General features: G+C 37.8%; 2 protein-coding genes across 6 annotated transcripts in view; one reads left to right on the top strand and one right to left on the bottom strand.

Annotated features, from left to right (window-relative positions):
* The window catches only part of DNAJC24 (DnaJ heat shock protein family (Hsp40) member C24), a 940502-nt gene that overhangs the window by 475563 nt on the left and 443825 nt on the right, over positions 1 to 21114 (bottom strand). The gene's annotated exons all lie outside the window — the stretch shown is intronic.
* LOC126936347 (doublecortin domain-containing protein 1) overlaps positions 1 to 21114 on the top strand; it is a 404995-nt gene that overhangs the window by 329055 nt on the left and 54826 nt on the right. For all 5 annotated transcript variants that reach the window (XM_050759023.1, XM_050759018.1, XM_050759019.1 and 2 more), the window contains 5 exons: positions 5610 to 5791; positions 9065 to 9157; positions 12850 to 12949; positions 15957 to 16092; positions 17694 to 17853. In XM_050759023.1, coding sequence (XP_050614980.1) covers positions 5610 to 5791; positions 9065 to 9157; positions 12850 to 12949; positions 15957 to 16092; positions 17694 to 17853 — 671 coding nt within the window. The remainder of the gene's footprint in view (positions 1 to 5609; positions 5792 to 9064; positions 9158 to 12849; positions 12950 to 15956; positions 16093 to 17693; positions 17854 to 21114) is intronic.

A 21114-nucleotide genomic window follows, 5' to 3' on the forward strand; every position in this document is an offset into this window, starting at 1 on the left:
CACTTATCTGGGAGGGAGAGTTTCTGTGTTTGTTCCCAGACATCTTCCAGCTGCAGGCATCTTCCCCCAGTCTGCTTTTAGCTTCCCTTAGTGTGCCTAAAGGGAAAGGAATGTGCTTATTAAGGCCCACTGTTTTTACTGGGGCCCATTGTATGAATGTGAAGTTTGGTGATAATCCAGGAGTCTTCCCCTCTCCCTTTCTGTGCTTAAACTGTTTATCTGTGATTTACAACCTGAACTTTCAGGTTGCCCTTTGTTAGAGGAGAATGATTGCTTTGAACTGCATGAGTTTAGGAAGGAAGCTACCTCAAGGGTGTTCAGGGAAATTATGGAAGGTTTACAAATTAGATGGGATTATCATACTCCTTGGCATCCCCCTTCCTCTGGAAAGGCAGAAAGAATAAATCAAACTCTCAAAAAGTATATCATCAAACTAATCTTAGAAACTAAAATGTTTTGAACCAATGTCTCCCAGTAGCACTCCTTAGGATTAAGACAGCCCCAAGAAAAGACTTGGGATTGTCCGTCTATGAGTTATTATATGGACTCCCATATTTGGACAGGGCTATAGATCTTCCTACTATGGAAATCAAGGACCAATTTTTAAGAAATTATATACTCGCCATATCCTCCACCCTGTCATCCCTCAGGTTAAAAGGACTTCTGACTCAAACTCTGCCTCTTAAATTTGTGGTTCGCCACTTCCAGCCTGGTGACTTGGTGCTGATTAACACTTGGAAAGAAGACAAGTTCCACCCAAACTGGGAAGGTCCCTATCGAGTGTTCCCAACCACAGAGACCGCTGTGCAAACAGCTGAATGGGGTGGACTAACTATACTACAGTCAAGGGACTGGTAAAATAGACCCCGGAAGGGAGGGGAAAAGACTAGTGCACAGGTCACCTGAGGAACCCTTAAAGTTAACTCTGAGAAAAATGTAAAAAGAAAACATGGGACCGGGTGCAGTGGCTCATGCCTGTAATCCCAGCACTTTGGGAGGCTGAGGCAGGTGGATCACGAGGTCAGGAGTTCGAGACCAGCCTGACCAACATGGTGAAACCCCATCTTTACTAAAAATACAAAAATTAGCCAGGTGTGGTGGTGCGCACCTGTAATCCCAGTTACTCAGGAGGCTGAGGCAGGAGAATCGCTTGAACCTGGGAGGCAGAGGTTGCAGTGAGCTGAGATCACGCCATTGAACTCCAGCCTGGGTGACAGAGTGGGACTCCATCTCAAACAAAAAACAAAAAAAAAAATGGTTTTTCCCCCCCTGTGTTGGGAAAAAATCCCACAACATTTTCCACCCAGCATAACAGATACATCTCCTTTTTCTGCTAGTATCATAATGCAAGACATGACATTTTTGTTCCCTGGGTTTCTTTCCCTGTGTTGACAGCCCCTAACCCATATACCTGAGGTGCTACTTTTGGTTCTTGGTCTAGAACAGCTGGATTGTCAATGGTGATGAGTATAGGATTGCATTCTGAATTCTGGCAGTTATTTGACAAGGAGCCCTTGGCCCCTTGGACACATGTAGTTTCTTCTTCATGTGGCTGGGATGGGCTGCTATACAAAGAACAGAAGGTCAAAATGGAAACTGGCAGGGGCCTACTCCCTACCCAATCAGGCCCGAAACCAAATACTTGCTGCGTTTAAGTCAGCACTCTTCTGGTGATCTACTATTAGGAGTGTGAATTGGATTAACTACATCTATTATAATCAAGAGAGATTCATCAGTTATGCTTGGAATGCCCTCAAAGGGATGGTTAGCCAGTTTGATGCCACCAGCCCAGTGGCCTGGGAAACAGGCTTGCATTAAGACGTGATGCTAGCAGAAAAAGGAGATGTATGTGTTATCCTGGGTGGAAAATGTTGTGGGATTGTGAACAAATCACCCTAGGGGGTCTTTCCCTGTGTTGACAGCCCCTAAGCCATATACCTGAGGTACTACTTTTGGTTCTTGGTCTAGAACAGCTGGATTGTCAATGGTGATGAGTATAGGATTGCCTTCTAAAATCTGGCAGTTATTTGGCAGGGAGCCCTTGGCCCCTTGGACACATGTAGTTTCTTCTTCATGTGGCTGGGATGGGCTGCTATACAAAGAACAGAAGGTCAAAATGGAAACTGGCAGGGGCCTACTCCCTACCCAATCAGGTTGGTGATTAATGTAACAAAGACGGTAGCATCCCAGACTATAAGATTTGATGCCTGCCAGGTTTTACCTTGTGGGAATTTAGAAAATCAGAGATGGCTCTCGCAGGCAGATAAATATCTTTGCCCTGAACCAGATACAAGTTATAGTAAGGTATTACCCTGCCCCAGCTGGGATAACATATGGTGGACTACCCAATTTTAGGGTTGGACAGTAAACATAGGGTAAGTAACTCTGAACTGGAGACCCTTGAAGAATAAACTACATGTGTCCAAGGGGCCAAGCGCTCCCTGCCAAATAACTGCCAGAATTTAGAATGCAATCCTATACTCATCACCATTGACAATGCAGTTGTTCTAGACCAAGAACCACAAGTAGCATCTCAGGTATATGGATTAGGGGCTGCCAACACAGGGAAAGACCCCCTAGGGTGATTTGTTCTCAAACTAATCAAGGACTCAACCTCCCATTTGCCTGGGACTACTCCAAACCCAGACCCTAATAAACACTTTGCCAAATAATGACCCTAAAAGGGTAAAAATAATTGAGGTAAAGGATTTAAGGCAAACCTTAGAAATTGAGACAGCATACAGGGATGTGAATGCCTGGGTCAAAAGGGTCAAATTTTTAGTACGAACCCTCAACAAGAGTAACTGCTACGTGTGTGCTGCAGGACAACCTCAGGCACAGGTGGTTCTGTTTCCCCTAGGATAGAATACCGATCCTAAAGGAATGTGTTGCATGTTGGCTGTATACCAGGATAAGGATGCTTGGGGAAATGAGACCTATAAGACTCTGTCATTGCTCTTTCCCACATTACAGAGGTCGGATCCCAGAGCAATCCTCTCATTCTCTGTAGGGAATATGAACCACTCCTCTTGCCTCTCTAGGCAGGGGTCAGAGTTCAGTAAGCCCATGGGAGAACTCCCAACTTGTACCTACATCCTAAATGTCACTGGTTAGTCAAGCAATGGCAATTACTCAGCTCTCCATATACCCTAGGCTGGTGATATTGTGGGAAAAGGAACCTCCATAACCTGTTACCATCCAATTGGACCGGGACTTGTGCTTTAGTCCAACTGGCCATTCCATTCACCCTGGCATTCCACAAGATACCTGAAAATACACATGGCCACCGAATCCGGAGAGATTTGACAAATTCTTTTGATCCCAATATATATGTTGACTTGATAGGAGTCCCTAGGGTGTCGCCTAATAAATTTAAGGCCCGAAACCAAATAACTGCTAGGTTTGAGTCAGCACTCTTCTGGTGATCAACTATTAAGAGTGTGAATTGGATTAACTACATCTACTATAATCAACAGAGATTCACCAGTTATGCTTGGAATGCCCTCAAAGGGATGGTTAGCCAATTTGATGCCACCAGCCAAATGGCCTGGGAAACAGGCTTGCGTTAAGACATGATACTAGCAGAAAAAGGAGATGTATGTGTTATGCTGGGAGGAAAATGTTGTACTTTCATTCCTAACAATACTGCCCCAGATGGGACCATCACAAAAGCTTTTCAAGGGCTGATAACTCTAGCCAATGAACAGTCAGAGAATGCTGGAATTGATGACCCATTTACATGTTGGGTAGAAGGTTGGTTTGGAAAATGGAAAGGCATGATAGCTTCAATCCTTACATCTCTTGTAATTGTGGCAGGAGTCTTAACAGCAGTGGGATGTTGTGCCTCTAAGTCCATTCTTTGGGTTTGGATGGGTGACTGTGTTTCTCACAAGAAGCAATACTTTGCAACTCATTTCATGAGGCTAGCATAAGGTTCATACCAAATCTTGTGGAAGGTAATAAATGAAAATTATATGTTAATTTGATTTATGAATGTACATGCAAAAATCTTAAAGAAAATATTAACACATTTAATTCAACAATTTATAAAAAGTATCATACATCATGAGCAATTTTGATTTATCCAGGAAGGCAATATTAGTTTAAATTTTTTAAAATTAATGTAATTAACACATAAGTGATGACAGTTTAGTTATATAGGCAAATCTCAGTAAATGAAGGAAAAAGAACTTTATATGATTTAATATAAATTCAAGAAAAGATATTAGCAAAATAAAAATTTCTTAACCCAATATAGAGCACTTATATCCCAAAGAGACTTTTAAAAAGCTAACCAGCCTCATTCTTAAATGTATATGAAATAGCAAAGGGCCAACAAGAGCCAATTCCCAAAAAAAGAAAAACAAGGTGAGCATCTTTGCCCTACCAGTTATCAAGACTTACCACATAAAAATATATTGTAATCAAAGCAGTACATTACTGTGAAGGGAAAGACAAACTGACAAACTGAAGAGAAACAAAAGCAGATCTGCACTTACATGCAGTAGTGATATTTTACAGGATGGTCATTGCAGATTAACAGGATATGCTGCCAGGACAATTGTTTATGAAAGTAGAAAAAAAAAAGAAAGAACAAACTTGGACCTTGCCCAGCATCATCACTGATCATCCCTTCCCACATTTACTCTTCTTTCACACACAAGTGTCTATCTCTGTGAACAGCAATACCATCTACCCAGTTACCCAAGCTGCGAACCTGGAAGCCCCCTTGCCTCCTTTTATTGCCCCAACATCATATTCTATTAATCCTCAAGTCTACCCCTCTTTTTACCAATCCTTTACTGCATTAACTCCTACGAAGGCTTCAGGAGTCAGTTCTACGACATTTTAAGAAAACTCAGGTTAGGTTCTCCTCCTATGTGGTCCCATCACACCTGTAACCTGTCGTCATACTTGCACTATTGTAATTGCCAGTCTATATTTAGGTAAGTTTCTGAAGACCTTCTAAAAATTATTTGAGGAAGAGTATCTTGTGTGGTTCATAGTTTTATTTTCAGTGCATAATATGCCAGAATATATGGCAAACATTCAAAAATATTTGAAGAATACATCAATTAATCAATAAATGATTTTATGGATGAATAGATACAAACTGAATAAAAAAGTAACTGAATTCTACAACTGAAACATGTGAAATGTGTTTATGTTCATTATTAATATTATTATTTTTGCAATATTCTCCAAATATATTCCTTTTTTTGCCAAATAGATTTAGTTTAAGGCAGTATTATTTCAGGCTATTTGAAAACCACTTTTGTCACATTCCTTCTTCATGCTGATTAAAGATATTTAACATGTAAGCAAAAATATTCCAAGTTCTATTTTTCGAGAATGATGTTTCTCTGAGAGGGAATAAATCATTCATCTTGCAGCATAACACAGGTTGTTACAGAAATTTTAAAAATAATTATCTTTCCTCTTCAAATAAAACATTAATTAGAATTGTCTGGAACATCATAGGTACCCCAATACATTTTTGTTGAATGAATGAGAGATTAAAGGTATAAACTGTGTTCAATATATTTTAAAATCTAGACATGACCCTTCTTCTATATTTATTATTATGTTTTTGTCATTTCTTTCTGAAGGAGTTTGATTGGCCGATACAAGGATTGCTTGTTCCGAGCAGTCCTCCCATGAAGAAACCCATCTGTAAGACAACGGAGCCATATGCCCCTGTGCGACTCAGAGTTTTGCGGAATGGAGACAAGAATAGAAACAGATCCCTTACTATCCTTGGTCCAGACATCTCACCTGGATGGAAAACACAGTAAGAACAACTTGTTCATACTTATTAAATACACTTTCTAGTTTCTACAGATTTTTGTGTTCTTCATTATGGACGTTTTTCTGTGGGAATTCTGTATTTATTTAGCAAAAGGGCTCTCATATTGATATTTGAAGATGAAAACAGAGACTAGGACTCATTTAGTTTCTTCATCAGGAATTTGATTTGAACTCTGCTGATCCAGAAGTTAATGGATTAGAAATGAGTAGCTCTGATTTTTAAAAGTTCTATTTTTAAAAGTTCTATGATCAATGTATATTTGAATTAGCATTTTTGTTTGAATTTTATAAATGTGTCTTGAAATAATTGAACTCAACATCCTTCTTAAATATAATTTTGTAACTCCTTATTTAAGTTAAATTATACACGATTATGTTTAAATATTTATAATATTTAATGAACAAATATAGTTCTCAAAAGTATAACTTTATATAATTTATAGTCTTCCTTGGAATAACATTTTAAAAGTTTATCACCCTAGAAAAGCGTTTATTGACACTTTAGCTTACCTTATTATTGGAATAAAATTTTCCCAATAGCCAATATTTTCTCCAACATTGAAGAAAAATCACCCACTGTATTTTCATTTTATGACAAAAGGCATCATAGATCATTGAAGAGCTCTGATGTAAAGAATGAGTTAAACACATTGTTTCTCATATTATTAGCAGCGATATTACCTCTTGACCTTTCTTTTGAGATGTTTAGAATATTTGAGGCTGCTGATAATAGCTTAGTATTACTTTCTTCACATTGATTAAATATACTTCATACATCGCTGAACAATGAGTAACATTCAGATTGGCTGACCACTGAACTGCCTGTAAGGATGATAAAGTAAAAAATTAATCTTCAAAGTAAAGTCAAGCCTGAAATTGAATTCTTTGACGCATACATTTCATAATTAGCTCATTCTGCTAGATGTAAAATGTGAGGGTAATGTCCTTAAAGTAATGTATGACTCTTCAAAAATAACACCCAAAGTTAACACAAAATTTCTGTTTCTTCCTACATTCATTTTTTTTTCTTGTTTTGCATCTTTAATTGTGGCTCAAAGTTACATACAGATATTATCTTATCACATCAATGTTTTAAAATGCATGGTTCAGTCAGGTAATCCAAACAAATTTTAAGAGATTGAAACAGTAAATTTGGACAACTGTTCTAGCAGAGAATATGTGAAACGCGGTGGTGCCCATATGCTATGTTCATGGAACAGTGTGTCCCAGTTCATTAAGTATTCAGGTATTAGAGTCACTTAGCTCACCATGTGAATTAATTACTCCCAAATAATTAAAATACACTGGCATACACTTAACACTAAAACTCTACTACATATAGTTTAATTTCTCTGCTGATTCACAAAGTGTTCCATAAGATCATCAATAGCATTCCCCCACACCGCCCCCTGACAACCCACACCAGAGCTGTATGTAAGTACTGGTTCACAGAAGGTTTAAATGGAAAGTCTTGGCTTACATTGCAGGATGGCTGCATTGTCCAGCTTCAGAGAGCTCTGCTCACATGGTTATCTGTATGAATGGCATCCTCGAATTGTGCCAGGCAGAACCCTTGCTGTGCCTCAGTGTATTTAATAATACAAGTTACCTATCTTCCAGAAGAAATAACTTCTATTGACATATAAGGATATATTACTTTCATTAACTTGAAACTCATTTATAAGAAGAAGGAGTGTTGGGCTGTTTAGTGTCTTTACAAGCAAAATCATGCTAGAATGATGAAATATAGATATACTTTAACCAAATCTTGCTCTAGTAACATGCTGTCCTTTAGCTATTTAGTAATTTACTGGAGATAGTTTTGAGGAGTTTTTGTTGTTGTTATTAGTTCTTTCATCTACAAAGCCTAAGGAAAATCGAATAGTATTTGTTCATTAATTAGTCAGTTATTACTCTAGTGAGTGACAAGATCTTGTCAATTAGTGTTAATAATGACTGTCGAGTTCATATAAATTAAGACCTTCATAATTTTTCTTGTGTCACAGGCAAATTTCATCTCTCAGAAATGTAAGTTAAACAAGAAAAATGTTATAAGTGATATTTAAGGAATTTTAAGAAGAAAGGCCCAAGATGAGGCTCTGAAGTAAATTTTATATTTTAGATTATTACAATATATGTATTACTTATTAGTAGGTTATGATCTCTGAACTCACTTGAGCTCCCTAATAGAGCTTGTAAGGCCTTTTATGATCTATCCCTGCATATTTCTCTAGCTCTGTTTCCTATCAACACTCCCCCTATTCCCACTCTCAAACCACCTGCCACCACTTTCCAACACTTCCTATGTACTTGAATAATAAAAGTCTTTTGAGAATGAGTTTAGATTTCCTTTCCAAATATTGACCCTGAATGAGATGCTCTCTCCTCTCGAGTTAGTTGTGGCTGCTATGTACTCCACTACTCCAGTCCTGGGCCTTCCACCAGTACAGCACCTACCATTCTGTTTCATGATTATCTGCTTATGTTTCATCCATGAGACAGAGAACAGGGATGCTTCATTCATAGCAGATGTACAATCTGCTATGTTACAATCATAGATCATTGTGTTCTGACTAATCAAGTTTTAAGGTATTAGAGAGTCACTTTGTTAACCACATGATTAAGGGCCCACATAGGCCTTAAATTAGTGACCACTGAATGAATGAATGGTTAGCTATATTTGATCACCATTTACAGTGAATGAATGATTAATTATGAAGTATTTGATAACTATTTCATTTAATAAAATATACAGATTCTAAAAATGCACAAAATAGTTTTCTAACTTAAAACTATGAGCAGATATATATTCAAATTAAGCATCTTTTTCTATGATTATCATTGTTTATTTTTCAGTTTAAAAATTTTAAATTTGGGGTTAATAGTAAGACAATATACTAGTAAAAAATTACAGGTAAAATGAATGTAATCTCTGAATTTTCTTCAAAGTTGAAAAATTTATATTTCATAGTGTTCAGCATTATTAGAAGAGAAATAAAATAGTGAAAATGTATTGTCTTATAAAATTACTCATAGTATGAATATTTATGTAATAACATCATGTTATTTAATATTTAATATGAAGTTAAATATTTCATTGTGATAGTTTTTGAAACTGTATATTTTAAAGAAAGAGATTACTTTAGGGCAAGTCATGATAAATTAAGACCTTATAATTTTTCATATATTAAAGTATGTCGAGATAATTGACAGTGTATTCTGACATATCAATCAAATCTTGGATCATTTGTTTCAGAAGTGTTCACACTGAAAAGAAAGAGAAAATCTGTGTCACTAAATATTCTGAAACAGAAATGGACCAGATAGAATTTCATCAATTTTTGGAAAGGTAAACACTTAATATTCTAAATGCAAATGCGTTTTCCATTTAAATACCTGAATGATTATTTATAACAGATAACATACTATATATATGACAAATACATATATATAGTATATACTATATATGGTATATATAGTTAAACATATACTCTATATATAGTTAAGTATATGCTATATATATACTTAAATATATATAGTATATTATATTTGGTTTATATTTGCTTGCATTAAGGATGGAGTAGTGAAATTTTTCTATTTCACCTATTATAAACCAATTTAAATATATATAAATTTGGTTTATAATAGGTTAAATATTTTATATATATATATACACGTGTGTGTGTGTGTGTGTATATATATATATATATATATATATACACATACCTAAGAAAATCAGTTGTTAATATAATGATTCTGGAGTTTCTAATCTGTGGAATATATAAAGCATGTGAGCCTATGATACCAATGGTAATTAATACAATTTTTTTCCCCTAAATGTCAAGGTCTAGCAAATTCCCCTAGCTTTCAGAATCACCAATTCTGTAAATATAAATTAATCTCATTTAAAAAATACATTTCACAATTTACAGCACCTTTCTTTGGTTTATATTTGGTTGAATTAAGAGTGGGGTAAATTTTTGTATTTTACCTGTTATAAACCGATTTTTAAAATATGACTGTCTTAGTCTGTTTTGTGTTACTGTAAAGAAATACCTGAGACTGGTTAATTTATAAAGAAAAAAGGTTTATGTGGTTCATGATTCTGATGGCTAGAAAGTTCAAGATTGGGCGTCTGCATCTGGTGAGGGCTTCAGGCAGCTTCCACTCATGGCAGAAGGTGAAGAGGAGCTGGCAAATGCAGAGACTACATAGAGGAGGAGAAGTAAGAGAGAGACGGAAGGTGCCAGCATCTTTTTAACAGTCAGCTCTCAAATAACTAATAGAGTGAGAACTCACTAATTTCTGGGGGTGGGGGGGCATTAATCTATTTATGAGGGATCTTCTATCATGACTCAAACACCTCTCATTAGGCCTCATCTCCATCATTGGAGATCAAATTTCAACATGAGGTTTGCAGAGGACAAACATCTAAACCGTAACACTAACATATATCATGTTTATGAAATATGTTGTAATTTTTCTTTAATCAGTATTTTCTTACCAAATCAAGAATTAGGTCACTGCTGAAAGGTTGGAGCACTTGGTATAAACTTTTTCGCAAAATATGCCTTGTCGAATATAAGGGGATAGTTTTATTGAGTTTAAGGAAAATTATGCTATCTTTAGTTATTTAATAATTCACTCTGGACAATTTTGAGGTTCTCTTTGTCATTGATTTTTCCATCTATAAAACTGAAGTATGATCTAATGGTATAATAAGTCCCATTTTAAAATAATAGATACAGGACTTTTGTTGGTGGTGGTGGTACCTTCTACTTTCTGTAAAGTTGCTGGCAACAGAGAATATTGGAAAGACCACTGGATTAGGAGGCAGTGGAACTTATTTTAACCCCAGCATTGCCACTAATTAGCTGAAAGTCTTCAGCAAAGCCCTGTCCTTCTCCAAGGATTGTTTTCCTCAACTGTTAAATCAACAGTTATCTGTTGTATTTATATTATGTACATCAACCAATGTTGGATGTTCTGCTGGAGGTTTTTGGTGTCTTTCTCTTCTCTTCTCTTCTCTTCTCTTCTCTTCTCTTCTCTTCTCTTCTCTTCTCTTCTCTTCTCTTCTCTCTCTCTCTCTCTCTCTCTCTCTCTCTCTCTCTCTCTCTCAAACAAGGCATTGCTTGCTCTTAAGGAACTCCCAACTAACTTTTGGGGAAGAAAATTTGCTTAGTGAAACAATCAGAAAGCCACATGCAGCAGTCTTTATAACCATACAGAATTGAAAATGATCAAGCGATCATTTATATGATGATATATATCCTGGTTTACATATAACCAGGAAAGAGAGAGAACATTGTAAGGGAGAGCTGTCAGAGAAGGCCACATGGAGAAGAAAGAAAATGAGACAAAAATCCAAAGCAAGACGATAAAGAAAAGGAGAAAGCACATGACCATAGCTTCACAAAGTTTTTGTTACCGTTTCGAAGGAACTGATTAGCATAAGAGCTCCACTGCTGCAGAGCTGTAGCTGACTGTGGATCTGGGAGGTATAGCTCCTTTCTTTAAAACTAGGGATCTTGCTATGTTGCCCAGGCTGATCTTGAACTCCTGGCCTCAAGTGGTCCTCCTACCTTGGCCTCCCCAAGTGCTGGGATTACAGGTATGGAACACCATACCCAACCTGCTTTATTTACTTCTAAGCTAGCCTTAGAGAAATGGGGGGCCTGATTATCTGTTTAATTGCTTTATCCCATTGAGGAAATAAAATTTAGAAACATTATAAAGCTACGTCTTGCTGATGAGCATAAAGTCAACTGAAGTTCATTTACTGTAAACAGTACATTCTAACACAAAATATATTTAGGAAGAATCTTCTACTTCTTCCATAGGCAGGATATCCTCACAGTATTGTTTAGGAAATGCTCCATCAGTCTCCTGTAGCTCTACTTTTTCCTCACAATTCCGTCTATTTACATCTGTCCTAAAGCTTGCTGTCTAGGGTCCAGCCTCTCCCACCTCCAGCCCATTTTCCACCTTTCTGACAGTTAACTTTCTGAAAAGCAGACCTGATAACACCACATAATTGCTGTAATGCCTTCAATGGCTTTCTGCTGCTTATGGGCTAGAATGCAGGTTCCTCAGTCTGGAATCCTAAGTACTTTCAGTTGGTTTCTGCTTTATTTTTCAGTTTCATCTGGTCCATACCTTCCTCATGTCCATACACTCAGCTCCAGTCTAGCGCTTTTTGATGAAATCCTGTTTATCGTTTAAAACCCAACCCAAATATCACTCCCTTAGATAAGGGTTCTCTGGAAAAATTAATTGTTTTCCCCTCTGTTCTCACAGCACACTGGCCAGGTGCCTATGGCAGCACCTGTGACTTCATATTACACTTCAGTGGCTCACCTTTCTCGTCCCTGACCAGATTCAGAGCTCCTCAGGGAACTACAAAACTGTCATACATCTCACAATCCACAAGGCTTGTCCAATGCTTGTTTGGGAGGGCAGGGGGTTGTGGGAGTGGGAAATCAGTGTTCAATGTTTAACCAGGCTAAAAACGTCTATTTCAAAGGTAGTTAAAGGGCTATAGTCATCACTTCTGGTGGAGGGAGCTGAGGAACTTGGTGACAAATTAGACTTTGACAACCTTGGAGAAAGAGCAAAACTACATCAGAAAAAAGCCAAGGAAGATTTTTTTTTTAGGTAGGAGAAAGAACACAGGCACAGAAATAGAAAAGTGTGGGGCATACCGAGGAACGAAAAGTCAATAGCAGTGTGTCTAGCTATTTATTGGTCATGTCTGGGACTGTGCTAAGAGCCCTTTTCAAAATCAACCTTTCATCTTCACAGAAACCCTGGAAGGTAAGATATCTAGCCTTAGACAGGTTAAATAATTTGTCCAAGTGCCACATTTTGGAGAGGAAAATGAGACGCAAATGGGTCTGACGGGCCCCAGAGTCCAGCTTATGACTAACAGTCCTGCGGAGAGAGTTGTCATTATGGATTCAGGGCCCTGATTTCTTTTATTTTCTCCCTTTGCTGCTGGAAGCTTTCTGTATGCAAGGTCAATTTTTGTGTCTTTTATTACAGGTGCACTGAGATTTTAAATTTACCTTCTGCAGCTCGGAGATTGTACAATGAAAAGGGGAAGGAAATATTTGCCTTAAAAGACCTGCAAAGAGATGAACTGGTAAAGACATGGATTTGAACCTGGCAATATTAATTTATGAATACCCCATCCAAGAAAGAATGCCCTTAAATATAAAAAGCTTTCCATTTTAATCCTTATTTTCTCTCAGAATTATCCTAACTGAGCAAGCATCAGAAAATAATACTAAGAGCTAACATTATTCTGGCATGGTTTTCAGAGTGGTATATAAATTAAACTTTTTTTTTTTTTTTTTTTTTTTTGAGACGGGGTTTCACTCTGTTACCCAGGTTGGAGTGCAGTGGCGCAGTCTTGGTTCTCTGCAACCTCCGCCTCCCATGCTCAAGCAATTCTCCCACCTAAGCCTCCAGAGTAGCTGGGATTATAGGCATGTCCCACTATGCCTGGCTAATTTTTTGTATTTTTGGTAGAGATGGATTTCAACATGTTGCTCAGGCTGGTCTCAAACTCCTTAGCTCAGGTGATCCACCTGCCTCAGCCTCCCAAAGTGGTGGGATTACAGGTGTGGGACACTGCGCCCGGCCAAATTAATCTACTTAATATTCATCATGATCCTAGACTCTAGAAATTAAGGAAGAAACTGGAGAAGGCCAAATTGTTAATCATTTGTAATTTCTGTCTCCTGCTCTGAACGAGGTAAATTCTCTGCTCTTTTTGAGAGCTTCAAAATGTAGTTGTTTAATGGTTTCTTACTAAATGGTGATTTCACTTTTTCGGGACAAAATTATGTCTACTTTTTTCACACACTCTATTTGGGTGACTGGAGAAGGCTGAAAAGCAGAAGGACTTTAGCAGCCCAGCTTTTCCCCTCATTTATAGAATTTGAGGCATCCCGTTTGAAAAATTAGAAAAAAAAGATACCTTCCTTGATTGATGCCTACAATTCTTTGAACAGAGAACAAAGCTTGTACCATTTCGTCAGAACTCAACTCAGGCCCTGAACCTAAATAGTCCTGGAGAGAGTCTTAAACAGAAGTATCAATGGCCAATATCAGAGGCAGAATGGCAGGGTGGAGAGTCTGTTGTTCTCAGAGACTGCTAGATCTCATTTTGAATCCTGATGCCGTCTCTCCAAGCGTTTTTTGTGTTTGTTTTTAGTGTTTTTGTTTGTTCTGCTATGCTATTCACTGTGGGTTTTTGTTTTTGTTTTGAGACAGAGTCTCACTCTGTCACCCAGGCTGGAGTGCAGTGGTGCGATCTCGGCTCACTGCAAGCTCCGCCTCCCGGGTTCACACCATTCTCCTGCCTCAGCCTCCCAAGTAGCTGGGACTACAGGCGCCCTCCAGCAAGATCGGCTACTTTTTTGTCTTTTTAGTAGAGACGGAGTTTCACTGTGTTAGCCAGGATGGTCTCGATCTCCTGACCTCGTGATTTGCCAGCCTTGGCCTCCCAAAGTGCTGGGATTACAGGCGTGAGCCACTGCACCCGGCCCACTGTGGGTTTTTTAAAGAATGAATTTAAGGTAGATTACATTAAATCATACAATACAAAAAATTAATTTAATGGTAAGTATAGATGAGGCCACCATGGCAAAGCAGGTATGAGTGGAAGGAGGATAAGATGGAGCCAGGAGTGATTGTATATTTGCTAGAAATTAATCTGTCACTGCTCTGAAGAGTAACATGAAAATGAAAACATAAACAGTTAGTTACATCATTAAATATGTCCAAAAGAGAAAAAAGAATCTGTTGTTCAAAAGAAGAAATTTTTGGCTGGGCACGGTGGCTCACACCTGTAATCCCAGCATTTTGGGAGGCCGAGGCAGGTGGATCACCTGAGCTCAGGAGTTGAAGACCACCCTGAGCAACATGGCGAAACCCTCCCTCTACTAGAATACAAAAAATTAGCTGGGCGTAGTGGCAGGTGCCTGTAGTTCCAGCTACTCAGGAGGCTGAGGCATGAGAATCACTTGAGCCCTGGAGGCAGAGGTTGCAGTGAGCCGAGATCATGCCAGTGCACTCCAGCTTGGGCTACAGAGTAAGAGTCCATCTCAAATAATAATATTAGTAATAGTAATATATATTTACTATTATTAGTATTATTATTTGAAGTTTTCCCTGGGTCTTCTACATAGAATGTTGAATGTTTGTAATAATGACTTTGCAATGACCAGAAAAGTCAGCACTGAGGTTCTCTTTCTTCTTACTGAGCCTTTTTCAATATATCACTTTCTTTTCTCATCTGTAAAGAAATATTTATCCATTTAAGGACATTTAAAAATACATAAAAGCAAAAAAAGGAGGAGAGGAGGAAAAGTATCATCCATAATCTTGTCACCTGGAAATATCCACACTGACATTTTGGTGTTTGTACTACAAATTCATTTATACCAGGGGTCATTAAACATTTTCTGTAAAGAATGATATAGTAGATATTGTAGGTTTTGTGGGCCATATGGTGCCTGCTGTATATCAGCTCTGCTCTGATGCATGAAAGCAGCCACAGACAACATGTAAATGAATGGGCATAGCTGTGTTCTAATAAAACTGTACTCACAAAAAAAGACAGGGGACCAGATTTGGGTTTTAGGGATAGTTTCCCAATCTCTAATTTTGCCAATCTCTAATTTATTCCTTCTTTCCTTCTTTCCTACCTTCCTCCCTCTCTCCCTGCGTCCCTCCCTTGCTCCCTTCTTTCCTCCCTTCCTTTCTACCTCCTTCCCTCCCTCACTCCCTTCCTCTTTTCTTCCTTTCTTCCCTCTTCTTCTTAAACAATTATTTTTTTAAACTTTTGTTTTGAAATAATTATAGATTCACAGGATGTTGCAAAAATAATATGGTACAATACAAAGACAGTTTTTTCACTTAATACAAAACTCTTGAAATTCATTAAAGCTGTTGCCTTTATCAGCAGTTTGATTTTTTTTGAAAGTACTGAGTGGTATTCCATGGCACCACAGTTTTCTTTAATCATTCACCTATTATATTAATATTCCTTTTTGATTTTTTTGATTGTCTCCAGTTTAGATTATTACAGATAATGCTGCTGTGACAATTATATACAGGATAAGAGATGCTTTGTTTGATAGGTATATGTTTCATGTGGAGAACACTGGATCAATCCTGACCTGTCCATTGCTCAACAAAAGAAACAAATCTTCCTGAGGAACCTAGCATCAGACATTTCCAAAATTGAAATCTTCTGTAGCATACATAAAATAGAAGGTAAGCATTGGAATTATTTACCTTAATATATGCAGCCAAAATGAAAGGCTTGATGATACTGTTTTTAAAAAAGTCAAAGTTTGTTTAAACAGGTAATATTTCACCTCTGCATCTTGCTGTTTAACTCTTTAAAGTCATTTATATGTTTGACAGGATTGAGTATTTTAGTTCACACTACAGTTTGAATGTGCAAAGAAAACATAATCTTTTTAGTTTGTCGTTAACAGATCTGACCTTCTTTGTGAGCCTCATGCATTCTCCAGTCATGTTTACATTTTGTTCCATCCATTAATTTAATTAGTCCCGTTAGGGAGAGCTTTCAGATTTCTCTATCTCCAGACTCTCATGTTAAGTTCCTCTCTAAGATAGAAAGAAAGCACTTGGGATGCAGATCTTCTTGCTTCCTGGGCTCTGCTGGCTGAAATCTATGACTGGAGTGACTTGTGGTTCCTTCTTTTGGTTCAGACGATACTCTGGGTGGGTGTGCTTCCTCCCTGACTCAGCCTTCTCTCTGCTTCCTGTGGCCCTCTGGAGCCTGGCTATGACTGAGTGGTCATCTCTGCAGTTCTTGCTACAGAGCCACCTCACCCCTGCTTGGCACACACTTTTGGGAAGTTCCCCAAAAAGATTCTCAGCAACTCCTGGGTCTTAGCTGCACCTCCCAGAAACCAGATCCCAGTTCACGTGGCTGGCTGTGCTTCAGACTGGAGTAGCAAGGGTAGCTAGAAAGAGGACGTCATCATGGTGTCCTCAACAATGGCTGGTGTCCTAAACAATGGACAGTGTCCTCACTGTTTCCCCAGTTTAACTAAGATACCCAAAGTGAAGCCTGTAGAGAGAATCAGGATACACTCTGCTAGTTTTCTGGCTTTCTCTGTCTTGTTCCCCAAATCCCCTCTGACTCAGGAGTGGTGGTTTTTCTCCAGGTCAATCCTGAAGTTAAACCCTTGATACACTAAGTGGGAACTACAGGCTTTTGGAGAAACCATAGATCATGACTGTATCATCCTAACTTCCATGGTCGACAGCAATGTGCTGTTTGAATGTCAAAAACTATCTTTGGACTTTTGCTTTTATTTTATTCAAGTTCTGATTTCCTCATGATCCTCCTCCTTCCCTTAAGTTTTCTCCAGGAACCAGGACAAAAGTCCATATAAAGAAAAGAAAAAGAGACAAAAAACATTAGTATAATTTAAAACATTGCCCTGTGATATATATTGAACACTGTATAGTAAAACTTTGCATGTGTCGTTCAAGGCTTTCACTGGGACTGGGATTGGGACGTCCACTGATGAGTTTTGGATCCCAAAGAATGATCTAGAAACATATATCTAAATAATGTAGCCCATTTGAATAATTACAATATAGAATAACTGATCTTTGGAAAGACCTATTTTTAGTATTTTTGACTAAGGATATCTTGAGAGTAAAGAATCTACAAAAATTAAAATTAAATTCAACTGAGTTTAATAAATAACCTATGAATAGACCAAATAGGTGGATTATTTTTTTTGCATTTGTATTTTAGTGTGTGTTTCTAAATTCCTGATGCTCTGCAATTGTAACTAATATGTCCTTGCAATTTGTGAATTTCTGCTCAGCTCTTGTTTTAGAAGTCCAAAGTGACATTGTATCTGGAAGCAAGCTTGCTGTGCATAAACCTGTAGCAATTTTTGGAGAAGAGAAGCAAGTTACAGAACCAGAAGAAAAGCAAATGCAAAAAGATGCTCTAACAACGGAAAATGCTTCCAGTGAAATTCTGTAAGTAATCAATGTAGCCCGAAAAGCTACCTGTCTGCTGTTTGAACTCAGCTCATTAGCCCGATAACAGCACAGAGCCCATGCAGGGAGCTCATGCCAAGTTTGCGAAACTAATGGCAGGTGAAGAGCTAGTATTTAATTAGTTTTCCAGCAAAATGATACAACTACAGCTTCAATGTTCAACCATCACAATGGTCTATTTTCAGTAATATTGTTATAATGTTATTATTTTTAAAAGGCTAGAATTTTAGGATAGAAAACATTTATTTGAGGAATTCATCAAGTTTTGTTTCCATAAATATTGACTTCAGGATAAATTAAGCTTCTTCCCTAAGTTCAAGCTAGACACATGTTAATATACAGTTATCATTCTGGATCATTGAAATAGCTTTCTGATTGCTCTCTGTTGCCATAATATCTTCCTTCCAATTTCCCTCTAAGTTAAACTGTAGACGATTAACTTTCTAATGCACAATCCTTTTCACATAGTTTTTTTAAGGGCTACCTATTGCAGACAGAAAAAACTTATTCATCTGGAATCCCAAGACCTTCTGACCTTGGTTCATGCCTGTCATTGACCCTCATTTGCATTCCCATGCCCACTGTCTTTTTCTGACACATGAATTCCAACCTCCAGCTCAGCAACAACAAGCTGTTGCCTGCATATTGCACATTCTATTTATGTTCTGTTGCAGACCTCTGAGCCACATACGAATTTCTCTCCACTGCAGTGCCTTTACTTGCCCCGTACTTATCTGTAGAATGACTCTTTAGCATTGAAGTCAATTACAGCAATGACTTTACGTGGCAATGTACTTGTCAGTCCCTCTCTCCCTTGCCTACCCCTCCCTCTACCAGCCTGGGAACTGTTGAGGGCAAAGACTCTGTCACGTGGGTTCTAATCATCATTTACTGAATAAACGAAGGAAAGATTGAATGTGTTTCAAATTATAAAACCAAAAATACCTGGCCAATTACCACCGCAATAATTGTGAGAATAACTTATATATCATTGTTATGAATTGTTTCTATTCTCAATTATAAGAATATGAACTTTTAGAAACCAAACTTCCTTATTCGGATAGGTGATTCATTTGGTCCTATGACTGACAGTAACAAAGGCACCAGAAGGCATTTTTCAGAGAGAATGATTAGTCTTAGATGGCATCTTTCTCAACAGTCAAGGAATTTACCACAAACTTTCACATCCCCTTCTAAAGGAAGTGTCATCTATCCTTTGAGTAATTTAGTCTGCACTTGGAAAAAAAATAAACAGAAAGTAAGAGAAAAGAAAGAAACATTTTTGAGAGCAAAGATTCTCATTGTTCTGAATCAGGGATTTCGTGATGGCCTGGGGTCCTTGAGGTTAAAAGTGATTGGGTTCTCTCAGAGTACAATGCAGGCATCTCCTGCATATTCCAAGCAGGCTCTTTTGCTCAAGCCTCTTCTTGAATACTCCTAATAACAGAGAGATCACTGTTTTCAAGGAGGCCCATTCTAACATTTAAATAATTATTTAGACCATCTCCGTCTTATTATTCCATGTGTTTCTCTGTATTATGCCCTATTCCTCTTCTACTTGGCAGCTCTTAAACTATTTTGAAATATTTTTTAATACCCTGGGTTATCTATTTTCCAGGCTGTCACTAGTCATTTGAACCATTTCTGATGACACAATCCTGAAATCATCCTAAATCATCTTACATTAGGAAGTCACTGTAAGATTTTTCCCAGACTTTCTTAAATGTGCTTGTTTGGAGGTTTTTGCATATTTGAAAAATGGGATGATTTAAGGAGGGACATGCATAAAGCCAGCAGCTAGAACATCAGTCTAGAAGGATCCTTCTTGATTGCTTTTTTATCATAAAGGTATCTGGCACAAACAATAAGAAAAATGGAAAAGCAATTCTGGTAGCACTTGCCTACCGTTTTTGTGCTTTGCAGGATAAAAAGACTTTTGGAACATAGAGAGTAGGGCAAACTTTCTCATTTCCTCACTGAATCACAGGTACCTGCCCACCTCTTAAGCCTCGTCTAGAACTACCATCCCCTCACTCACTGCCTGTCACACCACTGTCTTTCTGTTCTTCAAATGGGCTAACCATAATCTTGCTTCATCGCATTTTCATTTGTTCTTTTCTCTGCTTGGAAGGCTCTCCCTCTAGATCCTCACGTGACTGGCTCCTTCCTATTGTCTATGTCTCAATTCAAACATCACCTCTCAGAGAAGCCTTCTTTGACTTCATTGCTAAAGTAAACCTTACCCCGTCCCAGTCAATTTCCATTACAATATCCTATTTTATTCAACGTATGGCATTTATCTTGTTTATTCATTTACTTGTCTATTTAATCTCTCTTCTTCCCACTAGAATGTAAACTCCATGAGCACTGATAACTTACCTGTCTTGTAGATGTTCAATAAATATTGATTAAAGGAGTGAATAACTAACGAATGATTTGTTCGATGAATGAACAAATCAATTAATAAAGCAAGATGGACTGAAAAATGACTGTTCTAAAACTGACCTGACTATACCTTATTTGCCAGGAAGTTCAAGAGCTGATAGAGAAATTCCGAGTAAGAAAATTAAACCTCTGGATTTGGGTGAAGAATCTTGTTTGCATCTTTCTAACTTTGTTAAAGCTAAGAATGACTTTTTTTCCCTCTCTCTCTTTTCCTCAAAGAAATGGAATTGGTGAGAAAGCTGTGGTTTTTATTTTTAACACAAGATGGCACTGTTGTTTTTTAACTGTAAAAGGAGAGTTTTGCCTCGAGAAGCCGCTTATGCTGCCTGCAGTTCTGAATGAGGCAGTCATTACCCACCAGTTTCAAATCTACATGTAATACTTCTATTACATTTGAAAAGAGTACGGTCAGCTCTGCTAGCACAGGAATTGTCCCTGAAGATTTTGGTAATTTAATAATGCTTGTAGTTACATCAAATTATCACAAGCACCTTGGTGATCAGTCTGTCCCAGAGAACTTTATTTACAGGTATGCAGATTTAGAGTGCTGAAATAGGCTTGCTGCTTTGCCTGTATATTTATCCCTCCTCAATCAAACAGTCCTCATATCATGATCCCACTGAAGGCAAATGTGCTCTCAACAGTGGCCTGGAAATTTATATATACAGATCTATATGGCAGCTATTGATCCCCTTTATATCTTCATTTTAATATGAAGTCAGAAGGCTGACTCAATGATTCAAACTATGACTATTTACTCTGTTTATTGTATTATTCTCTGTCAAAAGCTGGCTT

This window comes from Macaca thibetana, chromosome 14, assembly GCF_024542745.1.
Source record: "Macaca thibetana thibetana isolate TM-01 chromosome 14, ASM2454274v1, whole genome shotgun sequence".
Classification (NCBI taxonomy): Eukaryota; Metazoa; Chordata; class Mammalia; order Primates; family Cercopithecidae; genus Macaca; species Macaca thibetana.